Source organism: Penicillium manginii (assembly GCF_028828005.1).
Source record: "Penicillium manginii strain IBT 31320 chromosome Unknown utg000001l:1.0-3466041.0:1.0-3467806.0, whole genome shotgun sequence".
In the NCBI taxonomy this organism is placed as follows: Eukaryota; Fungi; Ascomycota; class Eurotiomycetes; order Eurotiales; family Aspergillaceae; genus Penicillium; species Penicillium manginii.
Genome location: NW_026643102.1, coordinates 1188659 through 1216187, shown reverse-complemented (window position 1 = coordinate 1216187; position 27529 = coordinate 1188659). Strand labels below are relative to the sequence as shown.

General features: G+C 53.6%; 8 protein-coding genes across 8 annotated transcripts; 3 read left to right on the top strand and 5 right to left on the bottom strand.

Moving 5' to 3' along the window:
• Window positions 1–276: 276 nt before the first annotated feature.
• N7533_000468 (transcription factor IIF subunit TFG1) lies at window positions 277–2537 on the top strand (the record flags this gene model as incomplete). Its single annotated transcript, XM_057097118.1, has 3 exons — window positions 277–1656; window positions 1751–2255; window positions 2311–2537. 3 exons carry the CDS (start codon window positions 277–279, stop codon window positions 2535–2537), a joined length of 2112 nt encoding a protein of 703 aa, XP_056965611.1.
• A 983-nt stretch (window positions 2538–3520) lies between these two features.
• On the bottom strand, window positions 3521–5047 carry N7533_000467 (uncharacterized protein; the record flags this gene model as incomplete). Its single annotated transcript, XM_057097117.1, has 1 exon — window positions 3521–5047. The coding sequence occupies one exon, from the start codon at window positions 5045–5047 to the stop codon at window positions 3521–3523; it is 1527 nt and encodes a 508-aa protein (XP_056965610.1).
• A 1937-nt stretch (window positions 5048–6984) lies between these two features.
• N7533_000466 (Aryl-alcohol dehydrogenase) lies at window positions 6985–8224 on the bottom strand (the record flags this gene model as incomplete). The annotated part of the gene is made up of 3 exons (XM_057097116.1): window positions 6985–7050; window positions 7099–7687; window positions 7872–8224. 3 exons carry the CDS (start codon window positions 8222–8224, stop codon window positions 6985–6987), a joined length of 1008 nt encoding a protein of 335 aa, XP_056965609.1.
• Window positions 8225–8658: 434 nt separating this feature from the next.
• On the bottom strand, window positions 8659–14917 carry N7533_000465 (tetrafunctional fatty acid synthase subunit FAS1; the record flags this gene model as incomplete). The annotated part of the gene is made up of 2 exons (XM_057097115.1): window positions 8659–14775; window positions 14840–14917. 2 exons carry the CDS (start codon window positions 14915–14917, stop codon window positions 8659–8661), a joined length of 6195 nt encoding a protein of 2064 aa, XP_056965608.1.
• Window positions 14918–16051: 1134 nt separating this feature from the next.
• Window positions 16052–21677, top strand: N7533_000464 (trifunctional fatty acid synthase subunit FAS2; the record flags this gene model as incomplete). The annotated part of the gene is made up of 2 exons (XM_057097114.1): window positions 16052–16568; window positions 16654–21677. The coding sequence occupies 2 exons, from the start codon at window positions 16052–16054 to the stop codon at window positions 21675–21677; spliced, it is 5541 nt and encodes a 1846-aa protein (XP_056965607.1).
• Window positions 21678–22570: 893 nt separating this feature from the next.
• N7533_000463 (tRNA (guanine26-N2)-dimethyltransferase) lies at window positions 22571–24731 on the bottom strand (the record flags this gene model as incomplete). The annotated part of the gene is made up of 2 exons (XM_057097113.1): window positions 22571–22724; window positions 22768–24731. The coding sequence occupies 2 exons, from the start codon at window positions 24729–24731 to the stop codon at window positions 22571–22573; spliced, it is 2118 nt and encodes a 705-aa protein (XP_056965606.1).
• Window positions 24732–25063: 332 nt separating this feature from the next.
• Window positions 25064–26137, bottom strand: N7533_000462 (MCP1 family protein; the record flags this gene model as incomplete). Its single annotated transcript, XM_057097112.1, has 2 exons — window positions 25064–25848; window positions 25924–26137. 2 exons carry the CDS (start codon window positions 26135–26137, stop codon window positions 25064–25066), a joined length of 999 nt encoding a protein of 332 aa, XP_056965605.1.
• A 286-nt stretch (window positions 26138–26423) lies between these two features.
• On the top strand, window positions 26424–27144 carry N7533_000461 (putative C2H2 finger domain protein; the record flags this gene model as incomplete). The annotated part of the gene is made up of 3 exons (XM_057097111.1): window positions 26424–26432; window positions 26483–26509; window positions 26560–27144. The coding sequence occupies 3 exons, from the start codon at window positions 26424–26426 to the stop codon at window positions 27142–27144; spliced, it is 621 nt and encodes a 206-aa protein (XP_056965604.1).
• Window positions 27145–27529: the final 385 nt, after the last annotated feature.

The following is a 27529-nucleotide window of genomic DNA, read 5'->3' as shown; positions in this document are numbered from 1 at the left end:
TGTAGAATAAACTTTAGTATCTCTAAGTCTTTCTTTGTATTAATTTGATCCAACTAAAGGGAAAGAAAATGTCTCATGCTGTTCTTCCTTGTTCATCTGATAATCTCTTTGTTCAGCCCCAATGCCAAGCCCGCTGACTAAGTCACCGTCACTGACCTCACTTCACCTCACCTCTCACTCACCTCCTCCCCATCAACAGCGCCATCTCTCCGATGCGCTCCCCTGTTTGATCGAGAGACCCGACAAACTTGACCAAACCATTCTCTATCACACACCATGTCGACGCCAACAAACCCCTCAAACGGCCGAACGCCAACCGGGCCAAACGGAGCTCCGCCAATGCGAATGCGTCGCCCCAGACAAGCAGACCCCCTCGTCCGTCCAAAGCGAAAAGGAGCACAAAGGGCCGCAACAAGTGCACCAGGCGGTCTCGCCCCGCCCTCTCGACCAGGAACCCTCCGTCAAATCCCCGCAACATCAATCAAAACCCTCCCAACACGCCCCCAACCAAACCAAACCTCCACCCCAGAAACCCTCACCCCAGCCCAAATCCCACCCAACGCCAACGCACCCGCCGACCACTCCGTAAACGGCTTCAGCGGACCCCTCCTCTCAACATCCTACACCGACTACCCGGTCGTAACAACCAAGCGCGCCCTCCTAGAAGGAATGAAACACCACATAGCGCGCTTCGCCGCAAAACGACCCGTCGACCCACGCGACGAATCTCAATTCACGCGTCCAGTCCGCCTGCACCGCCGTGACCCACGAACCAGAACCCAAGAACACGAGCGCCTCGGACCAGGCGGCGAACAAATGAGCGAAGCCGACAAAGAAGCCATGGACGCAAAGCGCGCCCTCCGCGACAAAGAGCGCGCCGAGAACCAAGCCCAGATCGCCCCGGCAGCAGGCTCAAGCAAGCGACCCAATGCGCCGAAGCAAAAGACGCAGCAGGTCTTCAAGAGCGACATGACGGCGGAAGAACTGGCTCGCGCGCGGGTGCGGTACGAAGAAGCTCTCCCGTGGCATTTGGAGGACTTTGATAATCGCAATATCTGGGTGGGGAATTACGAGGCTGCGCTTTCGGAAACGCATGCCGTTTTCATGTTTGAGGGTGGGAAAGTGCGCATGATCCCTGCGGAGAAGTGGTACAAGTTTAGTGCGAAGAGTCAGTTTAAGGCGCTTACTATTGAAGAGGCGGAGAAGCATATGGCGAAGCGGATCAAGGATCCGAGGTGGTTTATGGAGAAGCAGGCTGAGATTTTGGAGAAGAGTCAGCTTGATCAGTATGCTAAGTCGCGGAAGGTGTTTTTTGGGAAGCAGGGGACGCAGAATGGGCGGGAGGGGCTTGAGGCTGGGGAGATGGATTTTGAGGAGGATCGGTTTGCGGATGATGAGGAGCATGGGGATGATTTGTTTAATGAGCAGGATGAGGATGCTAAGGCTGCGGAGAAGAGGATTAAGGAGGATCAGCTCAAGGCTAATGTGTTTGATCTGAAGAATGAGAAAGATTATGAGGAGGAGGAGAAGCGTGAAAAGTGGGAGAAGGAGGCGAGACACGTTCAGGGTAAGAAGGTGCGGAAGGCGTTGAAGAAGCGTGAGAAGAATTATGACTATAGTTCTGGCTCGGATTTTAATCCTTACACGGATGAGGAGGTGAGAATATCCTGCCCTGCCATACCTTGCCTCTACACACGGGGCTTGGTTTCCATATTCCAGAGTGAAGTCACCCGTATCTAACACCTCACAGAGCTCCGACGACAGCGAAACCGAACGCCAAAAAGAAGAAGAAAAGAAAAAAGCCGAAGAAGAAAAGAACGCTCAAAAAGACTCCGCCTCGTCAAAAGGCAACAACACCCCCTCCGGCCGCCCAAAGCACACCGACCCGCTCAAGAAATCCGGCCCATCGCGCAAACGCCTCGGATCCCCCAACGGCTCCGACGCAAGCGGAACAGACACTTCGCGTAAGAAGGCCAAGAACAAGCACGCCCCCACACCGCAGCCCACATCGCGACCACTTTCGCCATCTGCGCAGGGCAAGAAGCGCGTTCGCAATTTCCCGCTTGGCTCGGGCTCTGGCAGTGATGTCGATATGGCTGGTTCGGGCGCGGAAATGAGCGAGGGTAAGCCGAAGAAACTCAAGTTGAGTCTCGGGTCCAGGACTGGAACGCCGGTTGGGTCGAGGGCTGGTAGTCCTATTGCTGGTGGAAGGAGTTTCTCGGGAAGTCGGGCTAGTAGTCCCGAGGGTGCGAGAGGTAAGCAGAAGCAGAAACAGCAAGTATTGTATGCGTTGCTAACTGGGAAATACAGGTCGATCAACACCTGTTCCGGCAGGAAATCAACCCTTCCCCACGCCTGCGGAAATCCACGCCGCCATCCCGGCAACGGGTATTCAGAGTAGTGATCTGTTGCGGAAGTTCCGGCCTCGCATTGGCGATAGTAAGGAGAATCATAGGAGATTCATTGCTATTGTCAAGGATGTTAGTGTCTACATTAAGGAGACGAGGTTGTTGCAGCCTGGTCCTTGGAAGGAGTGAGGAGAGGAGAGGAGAAGGGATTCACAGAAAGTACAGCAAGCAGAACGGAACAGAGAGGAGATGGGCGTATCTAGGTGAAGGGTGATTCGAGCTGGACTGGACTGGACTGGACTGGACTAAGATAGAATGGAGTTCTGTTCATGTTTGTGTTCATTCAAGGAATATAAGCTTGTATGATAATAAAAATGCTTCTAGGGGCCATCTTAACTAAACTGAGCCAAAGTTGAGCTGAGCCACAGGGCTCAATATAAACGCAAATGAATTTGATTTGGACAGACTTTCCAGGTGTTTGATTTGATTAAATTTAGACTCCGAATCCAGAGCCTAGCCTTAGTCCCCGAAGCAACCCTAACCCCAGCCCTGAGCGAGATGTACCCCCCCTGTGTAATCTGTCCAAGGTACCCACGGGCTATAGCTAGCCCCATTTTACACCAGAGGTAGTAAGATACATCATATCCAACTTCCCGGATTATTATCTCATATCGTAGAGTCTTCATACCATGGCATATCACTACTACTAGGGACTGATGTAGCTACCGTAAATAATGAGTAACCGATTCAACCTTGTAATTTCCCTTAGACAGACAGTATATTAACTCGTCTGCTATCACTATTAGTACGGCATGCTCGAAGATCGAATCCTCGTAGGCTAACTGTCAGGTGGCTACAAATTGCTTCTCCGTAGGTCATTCTTTAAGCTTTAAGTTGAATCCTAACAAACCTGGAGTCTCATATATTGCCTGCTAGACCAAATCCTGACTTTTTTTTTGAGTATAATCAATTAATCCCTTCGTAGTATCACGAGGGGTGCCTGGGTGATGCTCTAATACTACGCCACCCTACCCTGTAACTCCCACAGTTTCGTAAACTGACATCGATACATATACTACTATACTATATTATAATATTCGAGATGAAACCTTGGAAAAGAATTTACTTTTTGTTCTATCAAGGAAAACACAACGATTGACTATGATATGCCATTAAATAGGATTAGATATCTTGGGATCCCACCGAAGAATTGATCTTCCCTCCATATCTGAATAAGCCAACCTAACTTTGACTTCATCGGCAGCTTGTCCCATTCTGCTCAGAGACTCAATTTGATCCCTCTCGATTAAAGAGTCTTCAAGTCCATGGTACAAAAACGGAAGGACAGATGACTTCCAGAGACCCATCTTCTGATGTGTGTTTGTGAGTGCAGTTGAGACAAGAAGAATGATCCCAAGTAAGATAAGTACACCCGGAAGCGTTAGCCAAGCCCAGTTGACAACAACATAATACTCCGGGCTTGACGAAGTTCCACTGATTGTTGCGTTGCTGAGGTTGCGGGCATATTTTGAAAGCGATGCCGCTAGATTTTTCATCACTTGCTCTAGGCCTGACTCAACGATCTTGCGAAGTTCTTTTGATGGCAGTGGAGCATTGGAAACCCCCGAATTTGCTCTGCTCAATGGCTGCGAGTTGTTTTCAAAGGTCCACCTCGCCTGGGTATAGCCTGACATATCCAGGTTTTGATGGAGGTACATTGACCACCATTGACCAGAGACATCGTAGTCGCAAAATTCATGTTGAGCAGAGTTCATGACCTCCACAGTATCATTTCTGTAAACAATCGTGGTCAGGTCTGTCAAGGGCTCTGAATTTGGTTTCCAACATATGGTGGTGGGATCTAGACCAAAGGTGGTTGGCAAATCCTTCTCTCTTTGGACCCAGAATGAGCCAAAGTTGGGCTCTGATTGCGTAACTGATGAAATTCCGTCGTTGACTGACACATTATAGGTTTTTAGGCAGAGGGACAAGAGACACTCAGTGGCTTTCTCGATACGAGGAGTCAGTACGGGGTGTTGGAAGGTTGCATTGGCCCAATTGCTCTCGAGGGTGATTTGGGAATGTCCATATACAACTATAGGGTTTTGCACGCCTAAATATGTTTTGTTGGACAAACGATACTTTCCACCTGGGCCAGACAAGAGATCCTGATGGTCAAGAAGCCAGACATCCTGGGGATAGCCGAAATAGACCTGCTTCAGGCCATTGGACCTACCTACGATGTCGACCTCCACTGGTGTCTGCGACCATGGTCCATCCGGTAATGAAACATTACACGGGGAATAACTTGCCTTAAATTGAGTGTATTCAACGTCAACTTGAAGATTAATTGAAGAGGTATCGCATCCGTGGAGCTGCGCGCTATTGGTAACATCTTCGCATTTGTTACATAGCTCAACCGATTGGAATGTTGGCCATCTGCAGTTACCTGACGGGCAAGGTAGATCATAACCGAAATCACTGGTCCAAAATGCATTTTGAAAAGCCGATACGTAGTCAAGACTCTCATAGTTGGGTATAAAGAAGCGCGATTGCTTGATCTTGGTCGCATTTGAGGGATGTTCAACCTCCTTGATATGATATGCGATAATTTGTTGAACGAAAGGCTCAAATGCGAGTGCTAAAAGAGTTATTGAAGCACCGATGGTCACTAGTGAGCGGAATTTGTCATGAAACATTATTTGAATAGCGCCCCATGGTCCTCGGCTAGCGCTGTCGTATATTTGGACGTGAGATAATGGCCTTGGGATATTTTGAAAAGAGATCCATCTCAACTGGGATATGCACTCGCCCACAACATATAGCAATGATGATTTTGATGCTATTGAGACTGCTGCGATTATTGCATTCAAGGTAAGTCCATACGAAAGTGTTGGTTTCGGCTGTTGATTATAGATCTGTGAAGCTTTAGTATTGTATAAAGGCTTTCGTACTAGCTAGCCTCTGAAGTCACATACCTGTAGGATGAGAAAGATCGCGATAAAGCATATGAGACTGAAGCAGATCGCAATCGTCTCGTAGAACCATGTGTCGAGAGTCATTGATCTCCAGGACGTCCAGCTTGAGGCTTGAATAGGGTTAGATATCGTTGTGGGCCCATACTCCTCATTGCTGAGACGCTTCTCCCTCTGAGAAAGGTCTGTCTTGGGGTGTTTTCTTTGTCGTGGTCGAAGAAAAAAATAACCCAAAAGCAATTACGAACAACAGTAAACCCCCCCATGGTAGCTCCTACTACAATACCAGCTTGTGTACTTGTTGACAGAACTGAATGATTTGTGCTAGAGGCTGATGAAGTGGTAGACCGATCACTCAAGCTCCATGTCACCGACACATAATCGCTATACACGTAACTGGCATTCGCTTTTAGGTTTTCTGTAATCCCCGTATGACTTGAACTGGTCCCAGGTGTATATATAGTGGTCATCGGCAATTTTGATCCGCATAATGTTGTGGTTATCGTTGAGGAACCGTGTAAGTATACAGAAGGTTCAGCATTGTAGCCTCTAGAAAGCCACTTTGATTAGCACTGGGGTTGTACATCATAAAATCAGTATAGCATACGTCGGGCAGCACAATCCCACTATCTGGGAGGAAACATCTTCTATGAGATACGTTCTGCTGGTAACGATGGAATATTTGCTTGGACAAGGAGGATGAGTCGGAGTCGCCAGAGCTGAAGTTATTGTAGGAGTGAATGCGGCAGACATGCCGAAGGTACATTATCACTTCCGCGCAGAGATGCAGAGATGAACATCTAGATAGAATATACTGCGAGTGAAAGTTTTATAAATGAAAAGGGGAAATGGAGGCTGAAATGCTATTGTTCGCCAACTGGGTTTCATTTAGCGCCCACGCTAAACACACAGATATGATTGTTCATACAGGGTCAGCGCCAGCTCAGACAGAGCAAAGCCAATAAATTATTGGATCAACCTGAGATCATCACCGAGATTGCCTTAAGAGACTAGATCTGATTTGAAAGATTCAAATTCCCATGTTGTCTCTAAATATACCCCATTTAGTAGTAGAAATAATGAACATACCAAGGCCGACATCAGAACGTACCGAAACGACATCCAGCTGCGCCAACCTCACTGGTTTCTCTATCCAGACCTGCATTTTAGAGACTTCTCTCAAATTATAACAAAGTCCCTAGATGAGGATTATCTGTTGACTTTCCGTATTGATTTCTCCAGCCCTCAAGCAATCATGATAATTAAGCGCCTAGCCCCCACCACGGATGCATCCTAGGATACAACTGTTGGCCCCACTTGAAGCCTTCGGGGTTATAAAGCCAATCTGCATTCAACCATAACTTGAAAGCTGTTGGTCATACACTTTTCTTATTCTTTCAAGTTCCAGAACTTGGGCTTCTAAAGACCTGTACAATCATAGACTATCACTTAGTCTGATTCTAAGCACCCTCATTAAAGTAGCAGCACCTAGTTTAGGAAAGCCCTACATTGGCTAGTAGGAAATATGTTACGTATACCTACTTAGGTAGGTAATGACCTCGATATTTAGACTATAGTCCTTGCCAATCCCGATTAGTACTATGTATAACTAGGTACTAGTACTATTGGCAAGTACTAGTACCGAAATATCTACTCCAATATCACTGCGACTGAGCTTCTTCCACTTCCACTTCCGACTCAGACTCAGACTCAGACTCGAGTCTATACTGAGTACCAACCAGATCCAGATACGGACCAACAAGTTGATCACATACCCCCCAAATCCGCCTCCGATTAGCAACACCCATAAAAGGACCCTTTATCCCTACCCTCGGCGTAGTAGTATGATACGCCCAAGCAAAGAGATGCGAAAACGAGATTTTCGGAACTCCAACAGCCACAGTACCGAGCGAGTCTAAGAAAGAGTGAACTTCAAAGAACCACGGCATATCTGTCTCGAATCGGCGGCGCCAGTATGCGAAATTTCCACCCAGACCACGGCGTAAAGACGGCGAGGCCGAAATAAGATTTAATAATGACTCAGGATAAAGTTGAGATGTGAGAAGCGGTAGTACTTCAAGCAGGAGAACAAATGGATCCGACGAGTTCTCCATAGTATGCGAGTTCGAGTTCGAGTTCGAGACCTCTACAGACGATACCATCTCATCCCACATATGATTCACATTGTCGTGGATATGGACTCGCTTCCCAGGATCCGCGATAAAGAGTTCTTCGCCGGAATTTACAAGCCAGTGTTGATCTTGCGGTGGACCAGGTCGTCCATAGTCAATATCAAGCTGTGCGTAATCCTGCAAATGGCGGAAAACACCCCACAAAACATCCAAATCCAGATCCAAATCACCACTGGTATTGGAATTTCCAGCCCGAAACGCAACAGCTTTTCTCAGCAACTCAAAGCACCTAGGATGAAAAGGAAAAAGCGGATTCTCCTCACACTGATCATACGCCGCATACTCATCCAAACTCTCCGGTGCACTCTCAGCACTTCCCGGCCCCGCATAAACAGCCCCATAACCCCCCCTCACACCCAATATCAGAAAGAAAAGCCCTCCGAGGGCGATGCTCAAAATTCACACCGAGACATTGGAGATCTTCGGACCAGGCTGCGTCTTCTTTGGATATAATGCAGGGGTCATAGGTATTGTCTTCGTCTTCGCTGGGGAGGGACTCTGCGTCGAGATTGTTTTCTCCTGCGGCTGTTTCGGCGTTGAAGGTTCTGAAATCGATTTTGTTGGTTGGGGAGGTGGATGTTAGTTTGTTAAAGGCGGCGTCGCGTTGTTGGCGAAAGAGGAAGCGGGGGGTGCGTTGTTTGCGGGATATGAGGTCGGGACCGTGGAAGGTGGAGCCGCATATTGCGCAGTAGTAGGACCATGAGCCCATTACTTGGTTTCGAGTTGATGGACCTGTAAAGGAGGAATTGGGGAAGTGGAAGTAATGGGGCTGGTAATAACTTGGATGGCGTGGTCCAATTTAGGTTGATGTGAGTGGGTGTTTTTATCTTGGCATTGGGGTCGGAGACCTTCAAGTTAAGATTGAAATTGAATAGCTGAGGTGGTAGTAGTAGGTATCATGATCCCTTGGGCTATACGGAGTAGACTATACATCATGACCTACCTAAGGCTACTAATACATATAACTGAATTGAAGTAGAAAATAACTTGAATAAAACCTAACATTGAAATATACATGCAAAAACGCCAATATCACAAAGACAAAAGACATCATGTCACATCACGACCCGACGGTCTTTCTATGGGAACAAAAAAAAAGAAAACTTCACACACACACATTAAGTAATTCATCCTCAACCCCATCTAAGCACGAGCAGCAGCATCACCCTCCTCATACTTCTCCCAGTTCGCGAGAATAGCGGCGATGCGGGGAGAGTTAGTCAGGCGATAGACATCCTCGAAGTACTCCTTAGTGATCTCGAATGGTCGGGCCGTGACGTTGGGGATGTACTTGCCGACCAACTTGCTAGGATCAATAGTGGTCTTGTTGATCTTCTTCAGCAAGAAGGAGCGGAAAGGCTTGACGCCGGAGCGCAGGAAGGTACTGTGGAAGGGGACGTCGATGCCCTTGAGCGGGATGGTAGCGAAGCCACGCTCCAGGTTGATGGGGCGGGGCTTGGCCTCGGTTTGCTTGACGCATTCTCGGATGATGCTGACGAGGTGGTCCTTGACGTCTTCGATGGACATGCTCTCCATCAGGGCGGGGATGTCGATGTTCTGCGCCTTGAGGAAGTTGAGCAGGTTGGTAAGGCAGTCAAGGGCGCGGAGGTCACCGGCTGCGACGTATTGCATGTTGGCGACGTTGTAGTTGACGATCTCCAGCAGCCAGCCGGTTGTCTCGGAGATGTTCTCCACGACGTATTGCAGGGCTTGCTCGTTGAAGGTCTTGGAGATACGGCTGGGGTTGACGGCGCACATGGAGTAGTTGGAGCGGCCTTGGGCGTCACGCTCGACGGCGACTTGCATGGTCAGACCACGGTAGAAGACGACGGAGACGAGGGACTCGATGGGCATGACATCGGCCAGGGCGGCAAGAGCAGAGTATTCACCGAGAGAGTGACCGGCGAAGCTGCTGTCGCGCTGGACCAGACCCTTGGAGCGCATGTCCTCGAAGGAGGCCTTCTCCATGAGGGTGAGAGCGGGCTGGGTGAACTGGGTAGCGGAAAGCAGACCGGTGGGAGAGCGGTAGGTGTAAGAGGCGGTGGTCTCGTCGACCTCCTTGAAGATCTTCTCCGACTTGATGGAGCCGTCGGCGTTGACGGACTCGAAGGTCATCGAGATGTAGTTCTGGCGGATGGCCTTACCACGGGGACCACCGAAGTAGACAGTGAGCTCCTTGGGGTTGTTCTTGACGATGTCGATGATGGAGAGACCGTAGTTCTCGATGAAGTGACGATCAGCACGGTCCCAGACCTCCTTGGCAACGGGGCTGCTGGCATAGAGCTCCATACCCATGCCCTGCTCCTGGGAACCTTGACCAGTGAAGACGTAGGAGGTGATGGGCTGCTCGACCTCGGCCTCGCCGTCCAGAACCTTCTCCTCGGTCTCCTTGTTGAAGGCCTCGACCTTGATGAGCTTGCGACCAGCGATCATACCGACGTGCTGAAGCTTGACGGTGATCATGTCATTGGGCAGAACCATGCCGACCAGGGAGACGTGGAAGCCACGGACCCGGCCGATGTTGTTCTCGGCAGCCCAGGTCTCAACCAAGCTGCGCACGGCGGCACTGCTGTACATGCCGTGGGTGATAGTACCGGGCAGGTTGGCATAGCTGGAGAAGACACGCGACACGTGAATGGGGTTGTAATCGCCAGAGACACGAGCGTAGGTCTCGTTGGAGGCCGGGGCACGCAGCTCCAGAGCGGTCTTGCCACTGAGAGGGATGGGGTTCTCGAAGTGCATAGGCTGCTCGATGGAGTTACCGTTACGCTGGAGGTAGTCGATGACAGGGTTACCGTGGGAGGCACCGGCCTCGTACTCCACGGAAGCGACCTGAACAACCTCCTTGGTCGGGAGCTCCACGAGGACCTGACCGATGGTCTGAACATTGCTGAAGACAGTGGTGTTCTTGAAGCGGATCAGAGACTGCAGACGGAAAGTGAGGGTCTGGCCGAGCAGCTCGATGTCGCTCTCATCCACGCGGAACCACTCCTTAGAGCGGAGGATGGCGACGTCGCGGCTGGTAGCCAGGTGGACCTGCATGGGAACCTCCTCCTTGCGCTGGAAGGTGTTCTCAAAGTCGGTGTAGGCACCGCGGTACAAGAACTGGCTAGTGACGTGCATGATAGCCTGGCCCTCGCGCTTGATGGTACCGCAGACCTCGACCATCTTGCCAGACTCGTTGTTGATGACAGCGTTGATCTGGGCGGTGGTGTCGAGAACATCGCCGACCTTCAGGGGCTCGGCACCAGGAACCATCTTGAAACCGTTAGACAGGTGGACCAGCTTGAGCAGATCACCGTCGATGGTACGGGGGAAGATGGGCTTGGTGATGGCCTTCCAGCCAGCAACAATGGCAAAGTCCATAGGAGCGTAGACTTCCTTGCCGGGGCGGTCGACGAAGGCCTCGCCGGTGTTGCCAACGGCGTGGACGAAGTCAGCAACAGCCTGCGAGGTGATGGTCTCGGTTCCACCGTTGAAAGTGGCAGTGGTGGGGGTGTCGAAGGGGACATCCTTGTTGCCGAACCAGATACGGTAGTAGAACTCCTTGATGCGGTCGTTGCGGTCACCCATAACCTCACGGATGGGGGCGTAACCGGTCTCCGGGTGGTAAGTGAAGAGGAAGTTCAGGGGAACAACGCCATTCTCGGCGGTGCGGCCCTCGAACAGGGTCAGGCTGACCTGGCCGTGCTCGTTCACCTTGGCCTCGACGGTCTTGACGAGCTTGCCAGACTGGTAAGGCTCACGGACGGTGATGACAGTCTTGGCAGGGGTGTTGGGGTTGGTGATCTCAACGTAGAGGCCGCCACTGGGGGCAACGATGCGCTTCATGGGGTTGGTCTGGAAACGGTGACCCTGAACGTAGACATCGGCCTGGAAGAGGGCGTGACGCCAGGAGTAGGAATCGCCGGCGAGGAGACGCAGCCACTGGTCATCATCGGGGAGGACGGCAGAGGGGGAAGCGGACAGGCGGAAGCTGATCTTGTTGGGCTCCTCGGAGACAGTGAGGCCATCCAGCTCGGGCTCATCCTCAGCGTTGGACAGTCTGCCACCAAAGTACTCGATCATGGGGATCTTAGACTTGTCGCCACCGTAGACATCACGGAGCAGGCCAGCGATGTGACCGTTGTGAACGCCATCGAGGATGTCCTTGACAGGCTCATCCATGATCTTGGAGAAGCGAACGGCCATAGGACCCTGCAGAATACAGGTACGACCGACATCCTGGTCAACAACAGCCTCGAGATCCTCGCTCTGCCACAGAGAGTCCTTCTTGAAGAAGTACTCAAAGCTCTCATCCAGAACAGGGACGAAGGGAACGGGCTTCTGACCACGGCGCTGGCACAGGAGAAGGAAGTGCTGGACATCCTGAGCGTTGATCAGCTGAGAAGCAGCCTCGGGGTAGGCGGCCAGAATGTTGTCAACAGCGGGGTAGGGGGTGTCCAGCTCGGAGTAGTTCTGCAGAAGCGAAGCTTGGCCGTTGGCGGTGGTGAAACGCTCCTCGACACGGCGGAGGAAGTCACCAGTGAGACGCTTCAGCGAGTCGTCGATCCAGCGAGACTCATGCTTAACGTACATGAGCTCGACCATACGGTGGACAACCTCAGCGTAGGTCATATCCTCCAGATCGACGGTCTCATTGGCAGCGTTGCGGCCGAACCACACCTTGTGGAAGTCATCGTTGAGCTTCTTGATGATGTAGTTGCGCTGCTTCTTCAGCTCGGGAACACGCTTGGCCTTGTCCAGCTTGAAGATCTTCTGGTCCATCTCCTGCCAGAACAGAACACCACGAGTGGCGAGCTTGTGAATAGGCTCGCCCATCTCGGACAGAACGGTGATGACACCACCGGTAGCGCCCTTGTAGGTCTTCTCCCACTCCTCATCGTCAACACCGGGGGCATCGACGATGGCCTTCTTAGCGTTCTTGGAAGTGTGGGCCTCCTTGGCGACCATCACACGGGAACCGAAGAGACAACCGTCGAAGGGCATGGCAGGGTAGCCGAACTTGCCGGACCAGGTACCGGAGAGGTAAGGGTAGGTGTCCTCAGAGCCACCGAAGCCACTGCCAGCAACCAGAACAATGTTGTCTTGCTTGCGGATACGGCCGTACATCTGGAGGATGGGCTGGTGGAAATCCTCGAAGGAGTGGTGACCACCGCCACGACCACCAGTCCACTGGAGGAGAATGGGGAACTTAGGGTTGGCCTTGGCGATGTTGATGACCTGCTGGATAGCATCGACGGAACCAGGCTTGAAAGCGATGTGCTTGATACCCAGAGTCTCGATGTACTCGTTGGCAACCTCAATGGAGGGCACACCGGCACCGATGGTTAGACCCTCAATGGGGACACCGTCAGCACGCAGGCGACCGATAAGAGGGATCTGCCAAGCCATGGCACGGGGGTTGACATAGATCAAGTTGATGGTGATACCACGGCCAGGGGGGATGACCTTCTCGATCTTGTTGACAGCAGCAGTCATCGTCTTGGCGTTGTAGTAACCACCACCACCCAGCTCAATGTGGTAACCAGCGTTCATAGTAGCAGCCACGAAGTCCCAGGCGACAGTGGTGGGGGTCATACCAGCAACCATGACAGGGGGGATACCGAGCAGGCGACTCATCTTGGTGTCGACGTAGGTCTGGCCGGTGGAAGTCTGCACGAGGCGAGGACCATGCTCCTTCACCCAGTCAGTGGCATACTTGACGGAGTGCTCATCACGATCGAACAGCTCAGGCTTGTAGCCAACCTCGGCGTTGGTACCATCCATCTCACCAGCGAGAATGACACGGACACCGGTACCATCCTTGTTGCGGTTGGTCAGAACACCGAGACCGGAGATGCCACCAGGGCCGAAGTCAACGATGTGAGTGGCACTGGGGAAGACGGTGGCCTGCTCCCAGTTGACAGGATCGTGAGTGATCATGCGAACCAGAGCGGGGACGGCGCTCTCATCGCCCAGCTTGCGCAGGTCATCGCCAGTCTTGGTGTGGAAAACAGGGATGACAAGGGACTTGGCGGGAATATCGACATCCTCGAGATCCTCCAGGATACGCTCATAGGCGGAGGTGAGGTACTGGCTGTGGAAGGGAGCGGTGATGGGGAGGAAACGGTTGACGAAGCGAACCTTGCGCTCAGTGAAGGGAACACGGTTCTGGTCGAGGCCAGTGGGGGCCTTGACCTTGCGCAGACGGAGGTTCAGACCGTAGAGAGAGATGGGAGGACCGGTGACAACGAAGTTGCGAGCACTGTTGACCAGGGAGATGGCGATGTGGCGGTCCTCGGGCAAATGCTGGTTGGTGGCATCAATGTGCTCCTGGACCTGGGCGCGGGACAGGTCACGGATGGAAAGCATGGGGGTGGGGGTGCCCTCGCCATTCTCAATCGAGTCCTGCAGGACAGAGGGGGCAATAGATGTACGGGGGTAGGCCTGTTGACTGCGCAGACCAATCCAGAAGAGCATAGTCAGGGCATTGCGGGAAGCCTGGGCGAAGGACTCCCAGCTGGTGGCCGTAGCAATAGCGGCCGCAGTCACAACACCTTGCGAGTGACCAGTGGTTCCCCGGATGCGCTCCAGCAGATCGCCGGGCTGGCGGCCCAGAACCTTGCAAGTGACAGTGTAGTGAGCCAGCTGGACCAAACCGATCAGAGGAAGACTGACGGGGGCGGAAACCAGGTAGTCGGTATCGGGTTGAGCATCGCGGTCCTGGAGCCAGCGGATAATATCCAGACCCTTAGGGTACTGCTTGCTAGCTTCGGGATCCCGAGAGAGCGTTTGCAGGAGCTCTGCAGAGGAGACAATGAGCTCCTCGACGAAAGAAGGATAAGTAGTATAAACCGCGCGCAGCTCGTCAAAGTACTCCTCAATGTTACCCTGACCACCGAAGACGGTGTAGATACCGGCGGCCTCGTCGGAGGCAGCACGGAAGAGAGCTGAATCGTAGGGCTTTGTGGGCCGGCCGGCGGCGGCACGTCCGGCGTAATAGGCCTCGACGACCTGGTTTTTCTTCTCCACGATACCGGGCAGAGCAGCGGCCACGGCGTGAACGTCGTTGCCGCGCATAAAAGCACGCTCGAACTCATTCAGGACCAGCTTGAGGACCTCATCATAGCTGCCCTGAGTATCATCCTCTCCGGCTTCGACTTCGCGGGCGACATGACCAATGTAGCGGGCGACCAGCTCGGCGACGGAAGAAGGCTCATCGTCCTGGGCCAATTCATCTGTGGGCTCGGGTAATGATGTGGCGAAGCCATCCTTCAACTGGGAGGCATGGAAGTGAAGGGAAGTAGGAACGAGGAAAGAGAATTCGAGAGAGCCATGCGACAGGATGAGGGGGCGCAGTGACTGGGAGGAGCGGGGGGGTATTGATACCGGTCTGGGGGCCGGTGGATGTGCCGTACATGGTGGTGGTGGGAGTGAGGAGGAGAAAGGGAGTTGAAGGAGGTGTAGGTGTATGTATATGTTCAGTCGTAAGTCCCCTCTATCTCTATCGGGAGTCGTGGTCAATTGACTGTGGAGGTTAGCAGCTGTCGTGTGATGGTGGTGGAGGTGGCGGTGGAGGTAGTAGAGGAAAGGAATGAGTAGATACCTCTAGATAACTCAATTGACACGAAATAAGATTAAGTAAAGTAAAAAGCAAGAACTGAAGGGAAGAGGAAGAGGACAAGGGGAGGAGATGGAGGAGGTGAAGTGGAGGAGAAGGACAGGAAGTAGTCAAAGTCGGCAGGGCAAGAAGCAGCGGACGTTCGAAGCAACAAAAAAAAGATTAGTTGAACGACCCAAATGGGACTAGCGTGGCCCCGCCGAATTCAACGAGTTGTCGGTAATCTTCGTTTTTTAGTGGGACGCTGGGGCGTTGGGAAATTATTACATATACTTTTAGTATTTCAGTATGTATTATGGCCATGCAAGAGAGTGGAGTGTACTCGTGCTACAATCACACCCTATTATTACCCTACTAATACTGTAGAATCAGGCACAGTACACTCGGTCTGATCTACTCAACATCCGGCCGAATGCCGGAGTTCTCATAGATACCATGAACTTACCATGGAGTAGTACCAAATTACCATCCGTTACCGCTGTTACCACCAGTAACTGTTGATTTGATTACTCAACTCCATCACCGCCCAGTATCTCCAGTACTTACCGCCCACCACCCACCACCTTGAGGCAACCGTCACCCACCACGACCCATCGTAACTGTATTGGTATTACCGATATCAACTCCCACCTTTTTTTTTTGCTTCCCTCCCCATCGGGTCACCTCCAGTCCTTGACCACTCCTCCTCCTCCTCCACCTCTCCTCCCCTCTCCTCTTCTCCTCATTGTCGTTACTTGTCACCTTTTTAATTTTCCCTATTCTCTTCTCTTTTTGGGGTTTCTTCTATTAAACACCCCCAATTGTCCTCGACTGCGACACCACCTCCTCCGTCGCGCCATCCCAGGACGCTGGTCCTACTCTTACAACTTAATATATTTCCTCTCTCACTCACCCTCCCTCTCTCTCAACGATACCCTATCTATCCCACCCATCATGCGTCCCGAGATCGAGCAGGAGCTGGCACACACCTTGTTGGTGGAGCTGCTCGCCTACCAATTCGCCTCCCCCGTCCGATGGATTGAAACCCAAGATGTCATCCTCGCCGAGCAGCGCACTGAGCGCATTGTTGAGATTGGTCCCGCAGATACCCTCGGTGGAATGGCCCGCCGCACACTCGCCTCCAAGTACGAGGCTTACGATGCCGCTACCTCCGTGCAACGTCAAATCCTCTGCTACAACAAAGACGCCAAGGAGATCTACTACGATGTCGATCCCGTAGAGGACGAGCCCGAGCCAACTCCCGCTGCTGAGGCCCCGACCTCCGCTGGTCCAGCTCCCGCCGCTGCTCCAGTGGCTGCTGCTGCCTCCGCCCCCAGTGCCGGTCCCGCCGCCGCTGTCGAAGATGCTCCCGTCACTGCTGTCGACATTCTGCGATCCCTCGTGGCTCAGAAGCTGAAGAAGGGTCTGGCCGATGTGCCATTGACAAAAGCTATTAAAGATCTCGTTGGAGGTGAGTACATTACATGCATTGGTTTAAGCCATAAACGCCAATGGACACCACATGGACCCAAGCTAACGTCGATCTCCCGCTCTAGGTAAATCTACATTACAAAATGAAATCCTGGGTGACCTGGGCAAGGAATTCGGCTCAACTCCCGAAAAGCCCGAAGATACTCCCCTCGACGAGCTTGGTGCTGCCATGCAGGCCACTTTCAACGGCCAATTGGGCAAGCAATCCTCCTCCCTCATTGCCCGAACCGTCTCCTCAAAGATGCCCGGTGGCTTCAACATCACAGCTGTGCGCAAATACTTGGAAACTCGCTGGGGTCTGGGCTCCGGTCGTCAGGACGGTGTGCTCCTGCTTGCCATTACAATGGAGCCGGCCTCCCGTCTTGGCTCGGAGGCTGATGCCAAGGCCTTCCTCGACGATGTCACCAACAAATACGCTGCCAGTGCTGGTATCAACCTGTCCGCTCCTACTGCCGGTGGTGACGCCGGTGGTGGCGGCGGTGGTATGATGATGGACCCTGCTGCCATTGATGCTCTGACCAAGGATCAGCGGGCTCTATTCAAGCAGCAGCTCGAGGTGATCGCCCGTTACCTCAAGATGGATCTTCGTGCCGGTGACAAGGCTTTCATTACCTCCCAAGAAACCCAAAAGGCCCTGCAATCACAAATCGATCTGTGGCAGGCCGAGCACGGTGACTTCTACGCCTCCGGTATTGAGCCCTCCTTCGACCCCCTCAAGGCTCGTGTCTACGACTCCTCTTGGAACTGGGCTCGCCAGGATGCCCTCAGCATGTACTACGATATCATTTTCGGCCGCCTCCAAGTGGTGGATCGCGAAATTGTCAGCCGTTGCATTCGCATCATGAACCGCTCCAACCCTCTTCTCCTCGACTTCATGCAGTACCACATTGACAACTGCCCTACCGAGCGCGGCGAAACCTACCAATTGGCCAAGGAGCTTGGCCAGCAACTCATTGAGAACTGCAAGGAGGTCATGGATGTGGCCCCCGTCTACAAGGACGTCAATGTCCCCACCGGCCCCGAGACCACTATCGACTCCAAGGGTACCATCGGCTACAAGGAGGTGCCTCGGTCTAGTGCCCGCAAGCTGGAGCACTACGTCAAGCAAATGGCCGAAGGTGGTCCCATTTCCGAGTACAGCAACCGCAACAAGGTGCAGAACGACCTGAAGAACGTCTACAAGCTTATCCGCAAGCAACATCGTCTCTCTAAGTCTTCTCAGCTCCAGTTCGATGCGCTGTACAAGGACGTCCTGCACGCCTTGGACATGAACGAGAACCAGATCATGCCCCAGGAGGGTGGCAAGAAGTCGGGCATCAAGCGTGCTCCCCGCCCCGGCAAGGTCGAGACCATCCCTTTCCTGCACCTTAAGAAGAAGAGCGGAGACAACTGGGACTACAACAAGAAGCTCACCGGTATCTACTTAAACGTTCTTGAGACCGCTGCCTCTGGAGGTCTCACCTTCCAGGGCAAGAATGTCCTCATGACTGGTGCCGGTGCCGGTTCCATTGGTGCGGAGGTCCTGCAGGGTCTCATCAGTGGTGGCGCCAAGGTTGTCGTTACCACTAGCCGATTCTCTCGTGAGGTCACCGAGTACTACCAGGCCATGTACGCCCGCTACGGTGCCCGCGGCTCCCAGCTTGTCGTTGTGCCCTTCAACCAGGGTAGCAAGCAGGATGTCGAGGCCCTCGTCGACTACATTTACGACACCAAGAAGGGTCTTGGCTGGGATCTTGACTTCGTTGTTCCCTTCGCTGCCATCCCCGAGAACGGTCGCGAGATCGATAACATCGATTCCAAGTCTGAGTTGGCTCACCGTATCATGTTGACCAACCTGCTCCGCATGCTGGGTTCCGTCAAGACCCAGAAGCAGGCTCACGGCTTCGAGACTCGTCCTGCTCAGGTCGTCCTGCCTCTGTCCCCCAACCACGGTACCTTTGGTAACGACGGTCTGTACTCCGAGTCCAAGCTGGCTCTGGAGACCCTCTTTAACCGTTGGTACTCGGAGAACTGGGGCAGCTACCTCACCATTTGCGGTGCGGTCATTGGCTGGACCCGTGGTACCGGTCTGATGAGCGGTAACAACATGGTCGCCGAGGGTGTTGAGAAGCTTGGTGTCCGCACCTTCTCTCAGCAGGAGATGGCTTTCAACCTTCTGGGTCTGATGTCTCCTGCCGTCGTCAACCTCTGCCAGCTCGACCCCGTATGGGCCGATCTGAACGGTGGTCTGCAGTTCATCCCCGATCTTAAGGGATTGATGACCAAGCTGCGTACCGACATCATGGAGACCAGCGATGTCCGCCAGGCTGTCATCAAGGAGACCGCCATTGAGCACAAGGTTGTCAACGGCGAGGACAGCGGCGCCCTGTACAAGAAGGTCGTTGCTGAGCCCCGTGCCAACATCAAGTTCGAGTTCCCCAAGCTTCCCGAGTGGGAGGAGGTCAAGCCCATCAACGAGTCTCTCAAGGGCATGGTCAACTTGGACAAGGTTGTTGTCGTCACTGGTTTCGCCGAGGTCGGTCCCTGGGGTAACTCCCGTACCCGTTGGGAGATGGAGTCCAACGGCAAGTTCTCTCTGGAGGGCTGCGTTGAGATGGCCTGGATCATGGGTCTGATTAAGCACCACAACGGTCCTCTCAAGGGCAAGGCCTACTCCGGCTGGGTTGACGCCAAGACCGGCGACCCCGTCGACGACAAGGAAATCAAGCCCAAGTACGAGAAGTACATTCTCGAGCACACCGGTATCCGTCTGATCGAGCCGGAGCTATTCAAGGGCTACGACCCCAAGAAGAAGCAGCTGCTCCAGGAGATCGTCATCCAGGAGGACCTTGAGCCCTTCGAGGCCTCCAAGGAGACTGCTGAGGAGTTCAAGCGCGAGCACGGCGATAAGGTCGAGATCTTCGAGATCCCCGACTCTGGCGAATACACCGTCCGTCTCCGCAAGGGTGCCAACCTGCTCATCCCCAAGGCTCTGCAGTTTGACCGCCTGGTCGCTGGTCAGGTCCCCACTGGCTGGGATGCCAGCCGTTACGGTATTCCCGACGACATCATCGAGCAGGTCGACCCCGTCACCCTGTTCGTCCTGGTGTGTACCGCCGAGTCCATGCTGTCCGCTGGTATCACCGACCCGTACGAGTTCTACAAGTACGTCCACCTGTCGGAGGTTGGTAACTGCATTGGTTCCGGTATCGGTGGTACCCACGCTCTGCGCGGTATGTACAAGGATCGTTACCTGGACAAGCCTCTGCAGAAGGATATCCTGCAGGAGTCTTTCATCAACACCATGAGCGCCTGGGTGAACATGTTGCTGCTGTCCTCCACTGGTCCCATCAAGACCCCCGTCGGTGCCTGCGCCACTGCTGTCGAGTCCGTTGACATTGGTTACGAGACCATTGTCGAGGGCAAGGCCCGTGTCTGCTTCGTTGGTGGTTTCGATGACTTCCAGGAGGAGGGCTCTTACGAGTTCGCCAACATGAAGGCTACCAGCAACGCCGAGGATGAGTTCGCTCACGGCCGTACTCCCCAGGAGATGTCGCGTCCTACTACCACCACCCGTGCCGGCTTCATGGAGTCCCAGGGTTGCGGTATGCAACTGATCATGAGCGCCCAGCTCGCTCTGGATATGGGTGTCCCCATCCACGGTATCATTGCCCTGACCACCACCGCCACTGACAAGATCGGTCGGTCCGTCCCCGCTCCCGGCCAGGGTGTTCTCACCACTGCCCGTGAGAACCCCGGCAAGTTCCCCTCGCCTCTACTGGACATCAAGTACCGCCGCCGCCAGATGGATCTGCGCAAGAAGCAGATCAAGGAGTGGCAGGAGTCTGAGCTGCTCTACCTCCGCGAGGAGGCCGAGGCCATGAAGGCCCAGTCCGACGACACCTTCAACGAATCCGCATACCTGCAGGAGCGCGCCCAGCATATCGAGCGCGAGGCCATCCGCCAAGAGAAGGACGCTCAGTTCAGCCTGGGCAACAACTTCTGGAAGCAGGATTCGCGCATCGCTCCTCTCCGCGGTGCCCTCGCTACCTGGGGCCTGACCGTCGACGACATCGATGTTGCCTCTTTCCATGGTACTTCCACCGTCGCCAACGACAAGAACGAGTCCGACGTCATCTGCCAACAACTCAAGCACCTCGGCCGCAGCAAGGGTAACGCCGTCATGGGTATCTTCCAGAAGTACCTCACCGGTCACCCCAAGGGTGCGGCCGGCGCCTGGATGTTCAACGGCTGTCTCCAAGTCCTGGAATCGGGTCTCGTCCCCGGTAACCGCAATGCCGACAACGTGGACAAAGTGATGGAGAAATTCGACTACATCGTCTACCCCAGCCGCAGCATCCAGACAGACGGCGTCAAGGCGTTCAGCGTCACATCCTTCGGTTTCGGCCAAAAGGGCGCCCAGGTCATCGGTATCCACCCCAAGTACCTGTACGCAACCCTCGACGCATCCCAATACGCCGCCTACAAGACCAAGGTCGAAGCGCGCCAAAAGAAGGCCTACCGCTACTTCCATAACGGCCTGATCAACAACTCCATCTTCGTCGCCAAGTCCAAGGCCCCCTACGAAGACGACCAGCAGAGCAAGATCTTCCTGAACCCAGACTACCGCGTCAGCGCCGACAAAAAGACTTCTGAACTGAAGTACTCCGCCGCCCCCAAGACCGAAGACTCCCCCTCAACAGCCCAGATGGTCGAGTCCCTCGCCAAGGCCCACGCAACCGAGAACTCCAAGGTCGGCGTCGACGTCGAGAACATCGACGCAGTGAATATCGAGAACGAGACTTTCGTCGAGCGGAACTTCACCACCGCCGAGCAAGACTATTGTCGCAAGGCTGCGTCGCCGCAGTCCTCGTTCGCAGGACGCTGGTCCGCGAAGGAGGCTGTTTTCAAGTCCCTCGGCGTCTCCAGCCAAGGCGCCGGTGCCGCGCTGAAGGACATTGAGATCGGCGTCGATGCCACCGGTGCCCCCGTTGTCAATCTGCTCGGTGCGGCTGCTGCTGCTGCCAAGGCTGCCGGTGTCAAGTCTGTCAATGTTAGCATCAGTCACAGTGAGACCCAGGCTGTTGCTGTTGCTGTTTCGAAGTTTTAGTTTGGTCTTATACCTCCCCCCCCCCGCATATAGATGATGCTTGTCAAGGAAGGCGTGCCTGTGTCTGTCCCGGTGTCTGTGCCTATGCCTGCCTGCATCAATTTTTCCCCATATCTTACTTTTCGAGACGTGATGACTTGTGACTTATGTTTGTCTTTTCCGTTTCATGTTTTCCCTTTTTGTGTTTCTAGATTCGACTTTTCCGGGCCAGTTTCGTCTCCTGGGTCGGTTTGTTGGTGTTTATATTGGGAGTAATGAATGATATTAATTCTTCAATATTTTTTGGTCCTCTCGTATCTGTATTGTAGTATTGTAGTATTGCCCGTGTGGAGCTGGGGCTTTATTGTAAACTTCTTTTTGAATTTAGTCTTACCTAGTGCAGCCAGAGCCAGAATCCCACGTCGGTCCAGCTCGTAAATCCCCGAGTCGTGGGCTGGCTGCTACTACTAGTACTTACTACTTTACTCACTCCCTCCAGATTCGAGCCGAAACTTCCCGACATAGGACGAACTTTGCGTTCGACGTGGATCTCAAAGCGAACACATCCTCCGTGTCAAAAATGAAAACGTCCCGCGATTGAAGTACCCATCAATTCAAAAGCTTTGTAAATTACTAGGTGCCAACTTGAACTTACCAAAATGAACCGGTGGAAGGTCGAGCCAATTTTTTCCAAGGCCTCTCTAGCTATCTCAGGCTCAAGTTAGGTCAAGTACAAGCACGTGACTTAATAACCAACACCGACAGTCAAGGTAAACAATATACATTCCTTATCAAAGAGTTCAATTCAAGTTCTTTTCATACATACAAGGCCAGACAAATACAATGAAATAAATCACACCACATTTAGAGAAAAAACAAACACCCCATCACAACACATATACCCCCTGATCTAATCAAGAAGCCCGATTCAACGGGCCCCAATTCGCGCGCGGATTAATCTGATACCGCACCAGTCGCTTATTCGTATGTGAAACCGACGAGTCACGACCTAACTGTGCGTCGAAGCGGATATCCAGCGTGCTGGGATGTGGCGCACTCGCATTCGCACTGGGCTTTGGCGCATTCGGCTGCTTTTGGCTCTGATCCTGACTCGGCTTCTCGCTCCGCTGCGCGTGTCTCAGGACCGGATCGATAGAGCGAAGCTTCGACTCTAGTAACGAGATCAGAGACGTCGCGGCCAGCCTCGATGTCGGAAAGGAGGTCTGTTTTTAGACGGGCGAGCCAGGCATCGCCGGCTTCGACTTCGGCTTCGCCAGTGCCAGTGCCAGCGGCCAGTTTTGTGCGGTCCATTTTCATGAGGCCGGCGCCCGGGGTGCCGGGTTTGATGGAACCTTCTTTGATAGGCGCGTGCTGGCGTGCCCACTCGCGCATGATTTCCCAGACGACCGGCCAAGGGGCGTCTGTGCGGATTGAGTTTGGTTTGCAGTGGGAACGGGTGGAGCGGTAGCCGATTGAGTGGATTGCGCCGCGGAATTCGTCGATGGGGGGTGTTTGGCAGTGAAGGGCTTTGGAGAGGGCGCCTAAGATGAAGTAGAAGGGGTAGGGGTCGCGGAGGGAGGGGTCCATTTTTGGGATTATGGCGGGGTATTCGGTTGATTGGGGTTGGGTTTCGGCTGTGTTTGCGGCGGCGGCGACGGCGGGTTTGATGGATGATGGGGTGAGGTCTAGATCTTCTTCCAGGGCTGTGGTGAGCATGCCTTCGATTCGGGGGACGGTTTGGTAGACGTTTTTGTCGAGGGTTGGCAGGATGGAGAGGATGCGCTGGATGAATTGCGGGTTGTGAAGACGGCCTCCCCACATTGGGCCTGCGAGGTGTGTTTTGAAGCCGCAGTGTTCGCAGTGCGGGCCTGCGGTTGGCCCTTGGGCTAGGGAATGGTAGCTCATGGGGTTACCCTTTTTGTCGAGCTTGTGCTTTGTTGAGGCGAGGTATTGGTTGCTCCAGGCTCCGCAGCCGGAGTCACAGTTATAATGCAGTAGCGTGTTGCCAGCGACGAACTTGACTTGTGCCGGGGAGCGGGAGACACGGACGAAAGTCCGGGCGTAGAAGTCGATGCTCAGTGAAAGCAGGGGCTCAATAGCTAGCCCATACTTGGCAGCAGACATGGCGAGACCGTTGAGAATTAAACGGAGACCACCTTCGTGACTGTGCGAGCCCTTGATAGGCACACCGCCGTATAGCGAGAAGGCTTTCTCCGCGTATCCCGTCGATGCCCAGACTCCCGCGTCGGTACAGGTGACACACAGCAGACCGCCGTCTTTGACGCCCTGGACCGCGGCGTCCATGAATGGAGATGCAGTGCCATAGGGGTCTAGGTCGATCACGTCGAATCTTTCTGTTGGGCCGAGGGTGTACATGTAGGCGCGGGCGTCGCCTAGATTTGGTCGAATGCGGTCTCCGAGCCCGTTGTAGTCGATGTTTGTCTTCATGGACTGGATTGCCGCGGGGAGGAGGTCGTTGCCGACAATCTTGGTTGCATGGGGGATTTCGGCGGCATAGCGTAGGGCGCGAAGACCTGTTGCAGAGAGAGCGTCTAGGATGGTGAATTGGTGGGATGGCGTGGATGAGTCTTCTTGCTTTCCATTGGCGGCGGCGGCGGCAGGCGCATCAGGAGCTGAAGAGACCTCGACCTCGACTTCTATCTGCTCATTCGCATTCTCTGTCTCCGACTTTTCAGCAACTTCTCCCTTTTTATTCGAGGTCTGCTCCCCCTCATCCTCACGTTTTCGCTTCTGGCCCTTTGCACCGCCACCAGGAGTGCGCTTCTTTGATCTCAGGTCATGTTTCTGCTTCTTCAGATCAATGATATGCTCGCTGAAAGCGCGAATGGCCAGAACACTGAGGTCACGATTGAATTGCTGGATGGGGTTGTAAAAGACGGATTGCGACTCGTCTTCGGTCTTGAGGTCCCTTCTGGTAGCCTTGGACGCGGCCTCTTGGGAAGGAGGATTTAGAATATGGGCCAGACCCTCCTTGATGACATTGTACTCAGCGCCGCGGAATTCGACGAGCTTGCTTTGCGGGGTGGTGGTGGTGGGTGCGGTTGAGGGCTCCATGGCTTTGGCGGAGTGGCTGAGTGCAGCACGGTGAAAGATGGCGTGTGAATATGAGTAGAGGTGTTTAAAGCGAATTCTAGTAGTAAATTGGCATCTTGGGACTGCAGCGAAGAGCGACTGGTATAAGCGCGTCATGAATGAATACAAAAAGAAGTTGGCGGCGTCGGCGAAAAAAGATTCCGCACGGACCACGTGAGGACGAGATAGTTGTATAGCACTAACATACTAGTAGTATTTACATTTGTATTTATATTTAAATGAATATAGTCAAGTATTATAGAATTAGTCTAGATAAATAGATATGATACAGCCCTGCAACCTACTAGTATATACTACAACCACTGCCCAATCACCGGAACCCGAGTATAAAGCTCATTCCACCCCTGCGCCTCCCACCCAGCACCCTCACCCGCACGCCCAACAATCCCCAACGCACCCGCCAACCAAAGAGCAGCACCAACAGCCGCCACCCCATTAACAACCCACCAAATCTTCCGCTGCCTCCTCACCCGATCCGCATTCTCCGGATACCCCAAATACCCCTCAAGTGAGCCCTTAGACCCGCGCTCCTTACGCACAGTAGTCACCCTCCACCCAAGCCAAGTCGCCCACCCACCAACAAAATGCCACACACTCGCCGCGACAAAGACCAGGTAGAAGATATTCCAGAAGATCGGACTGCGCGCAATACCATGCGCGACGTATCCCAGTCCGACGCCGGAACTCCCGCCCTCGACCATGACGGGCGTGGCGCGGTTGACGAGCGCATGAAGACCGATTAGTGGCGTGAGGAGGAAGCCTGTCTTGGCTTGGAGGGAGGTCCGCGGCCACCAGCGGAGAAGATCACGCTGGGAACGGGTTTCTGCGCCATAGAGACGGGCTCGGCGGGTTGCGCGGATGTTGCGTAGGGCGATTCCTGAGGCGATGTGCGCGAGGACGGGGAGGGTGAGGACGAGGTGTTCCAGACCCGGGGCTTGGTAGACTGGTCGCGTGAGGAGGAGGTAGGGTTCGCTGGCGGGGATGGATTGGGTGAGGAGGGGGATTAGGGATGTGTTTGCGAAATGGAGGATGAAGAAGGCTGTTGGCGGGTATGTGGAGTATCGTTGGATACCGGATACTGGTGTGTGTTAGAATATTGCATCTTTATTTGTAGTTTTGTAGTTCTGGGCTTCTTCGTTTGGGCTGGACGTACACAAGGCATCCCAGCGATGGGGTCGTAGGCCCAATGTCGAAGAAAGACCGCAGGTGCGGTGTTTTGGTTCTTCAATGGGTTTGGGAGTGTATTCGCCGCTTTCGAGAGTGTCTAGGTCGGAGGTTGAGTCGTCCACGGGTGAAGGGTCTAGCTCTTGCATGGAGATGATGGATTTGGCGTCGCTATCCATTGGTTTGGAGGTGAGGGAAGTCATGATGGGGATAGATTAAAGGTCTGTTTTCTATGTTGACGAAAGAATAAAAGAAACAAGGAGAATCGTTATAAGGGCATTGTTGAGTAGAAGTAGAAGTAGAGGTCGAAATGAAGCAGAATGGAAGTGAAGAAACAAACGAAAAAGCAAAAAGCTGGGGAAGTCACGGGCAACCCGCTTTCTCTGATAGGCCGAGCTGACTTCACTTCATTTCCTCTCCAACTCAACCCAACTTCTCACTATACCCCAGCAAAAGCAAAAAGACAAAAAAAAAGACCAAATTTCCAAAATGCCACCGGTACTTCAAGCTCCCTGATAATAATTCAACCCCCTCTAACAGTATCCCAGCGAGCTTTCACCAATCCCGCACCCAAGGTATACACCCTCCACCACCACCGCACCACCACCACTAACCCTTTCACAAGACCGAATCCGCCCGCTCAGCACTAAGCTCCTTCACTTGCACCCTCTGCGCAAAGTCCTACTCCCGGCACCCAGAATATGAAGCCCACATCGGCTCCTACGACCACCAACACCGCAAACGCCTCCAAGACCTAAAACAACTCTCCCGCGACCCCAACGCCGCCGAAAAAGCGCGGCGCGCAGAGCGCAAAGCTGATGCTGACGCTGGGCTGAGGGTTATCGACAGTGGGACGCCTGCTGTCGCGGAGGCTGTTTCTTTTGCGCCGAAGGCGGGCGGGTTTAAGAAAGGTGGGTTTAAGAGTTCGTTTGCGTCGGTCAAGGGGGTTGTTGGGCCGGTTAAGAGGAATGTTCTTGGGGAGGAAGAGGAGGATGGGATTGGGGAGGGGAGGGAGGAGCTGGTGGAGGCTGAGGCTGGGGCTGTGACTGCGGCTACGGCTGCGGGGTCTCGACTTGTTGATGGCGAGTCTGATACGGATGAGGAGTATGCGCGGGATTTGGAGGGGGATGGTGGGTATTATGATCCTAGGAGGCCGAGTGGGTGCTTTGATGGATGTGCCGGGTTGAAGGAGGTTAAGGGTCTTTCTTGAGAGTTTGTTGGATGAATAGTGGACTTGTTGATTCACGCTGTTCCTATCGTGTGTCTGGTTATGGTTACAGGCGAGGCAAAGCAGAGGCGCTGGTTCTGCGCAAATGGACGTGGCCGAAGCTGGCTCGGATCTTGTTATCGGTTGACTAGTCAGATTCGGTGGATAGACGACTGAAAGTCACATTCGACAACTATGGCGGCCATGCCATCCGCCTACTGGCGAGTTCTGGCGAATGCTCTGCCACACATCACTGCCATATCCTCTGCGCACAAAGCAGGCATCGGATCGAGTGTTTTGTCTATCTCCAGCTCTCCAGCACCCTGTCCGACAAGATGTTGAGAAAGCTCGACTTAGCCCACATCGCTTCTGAGGGCATCGAAACAGA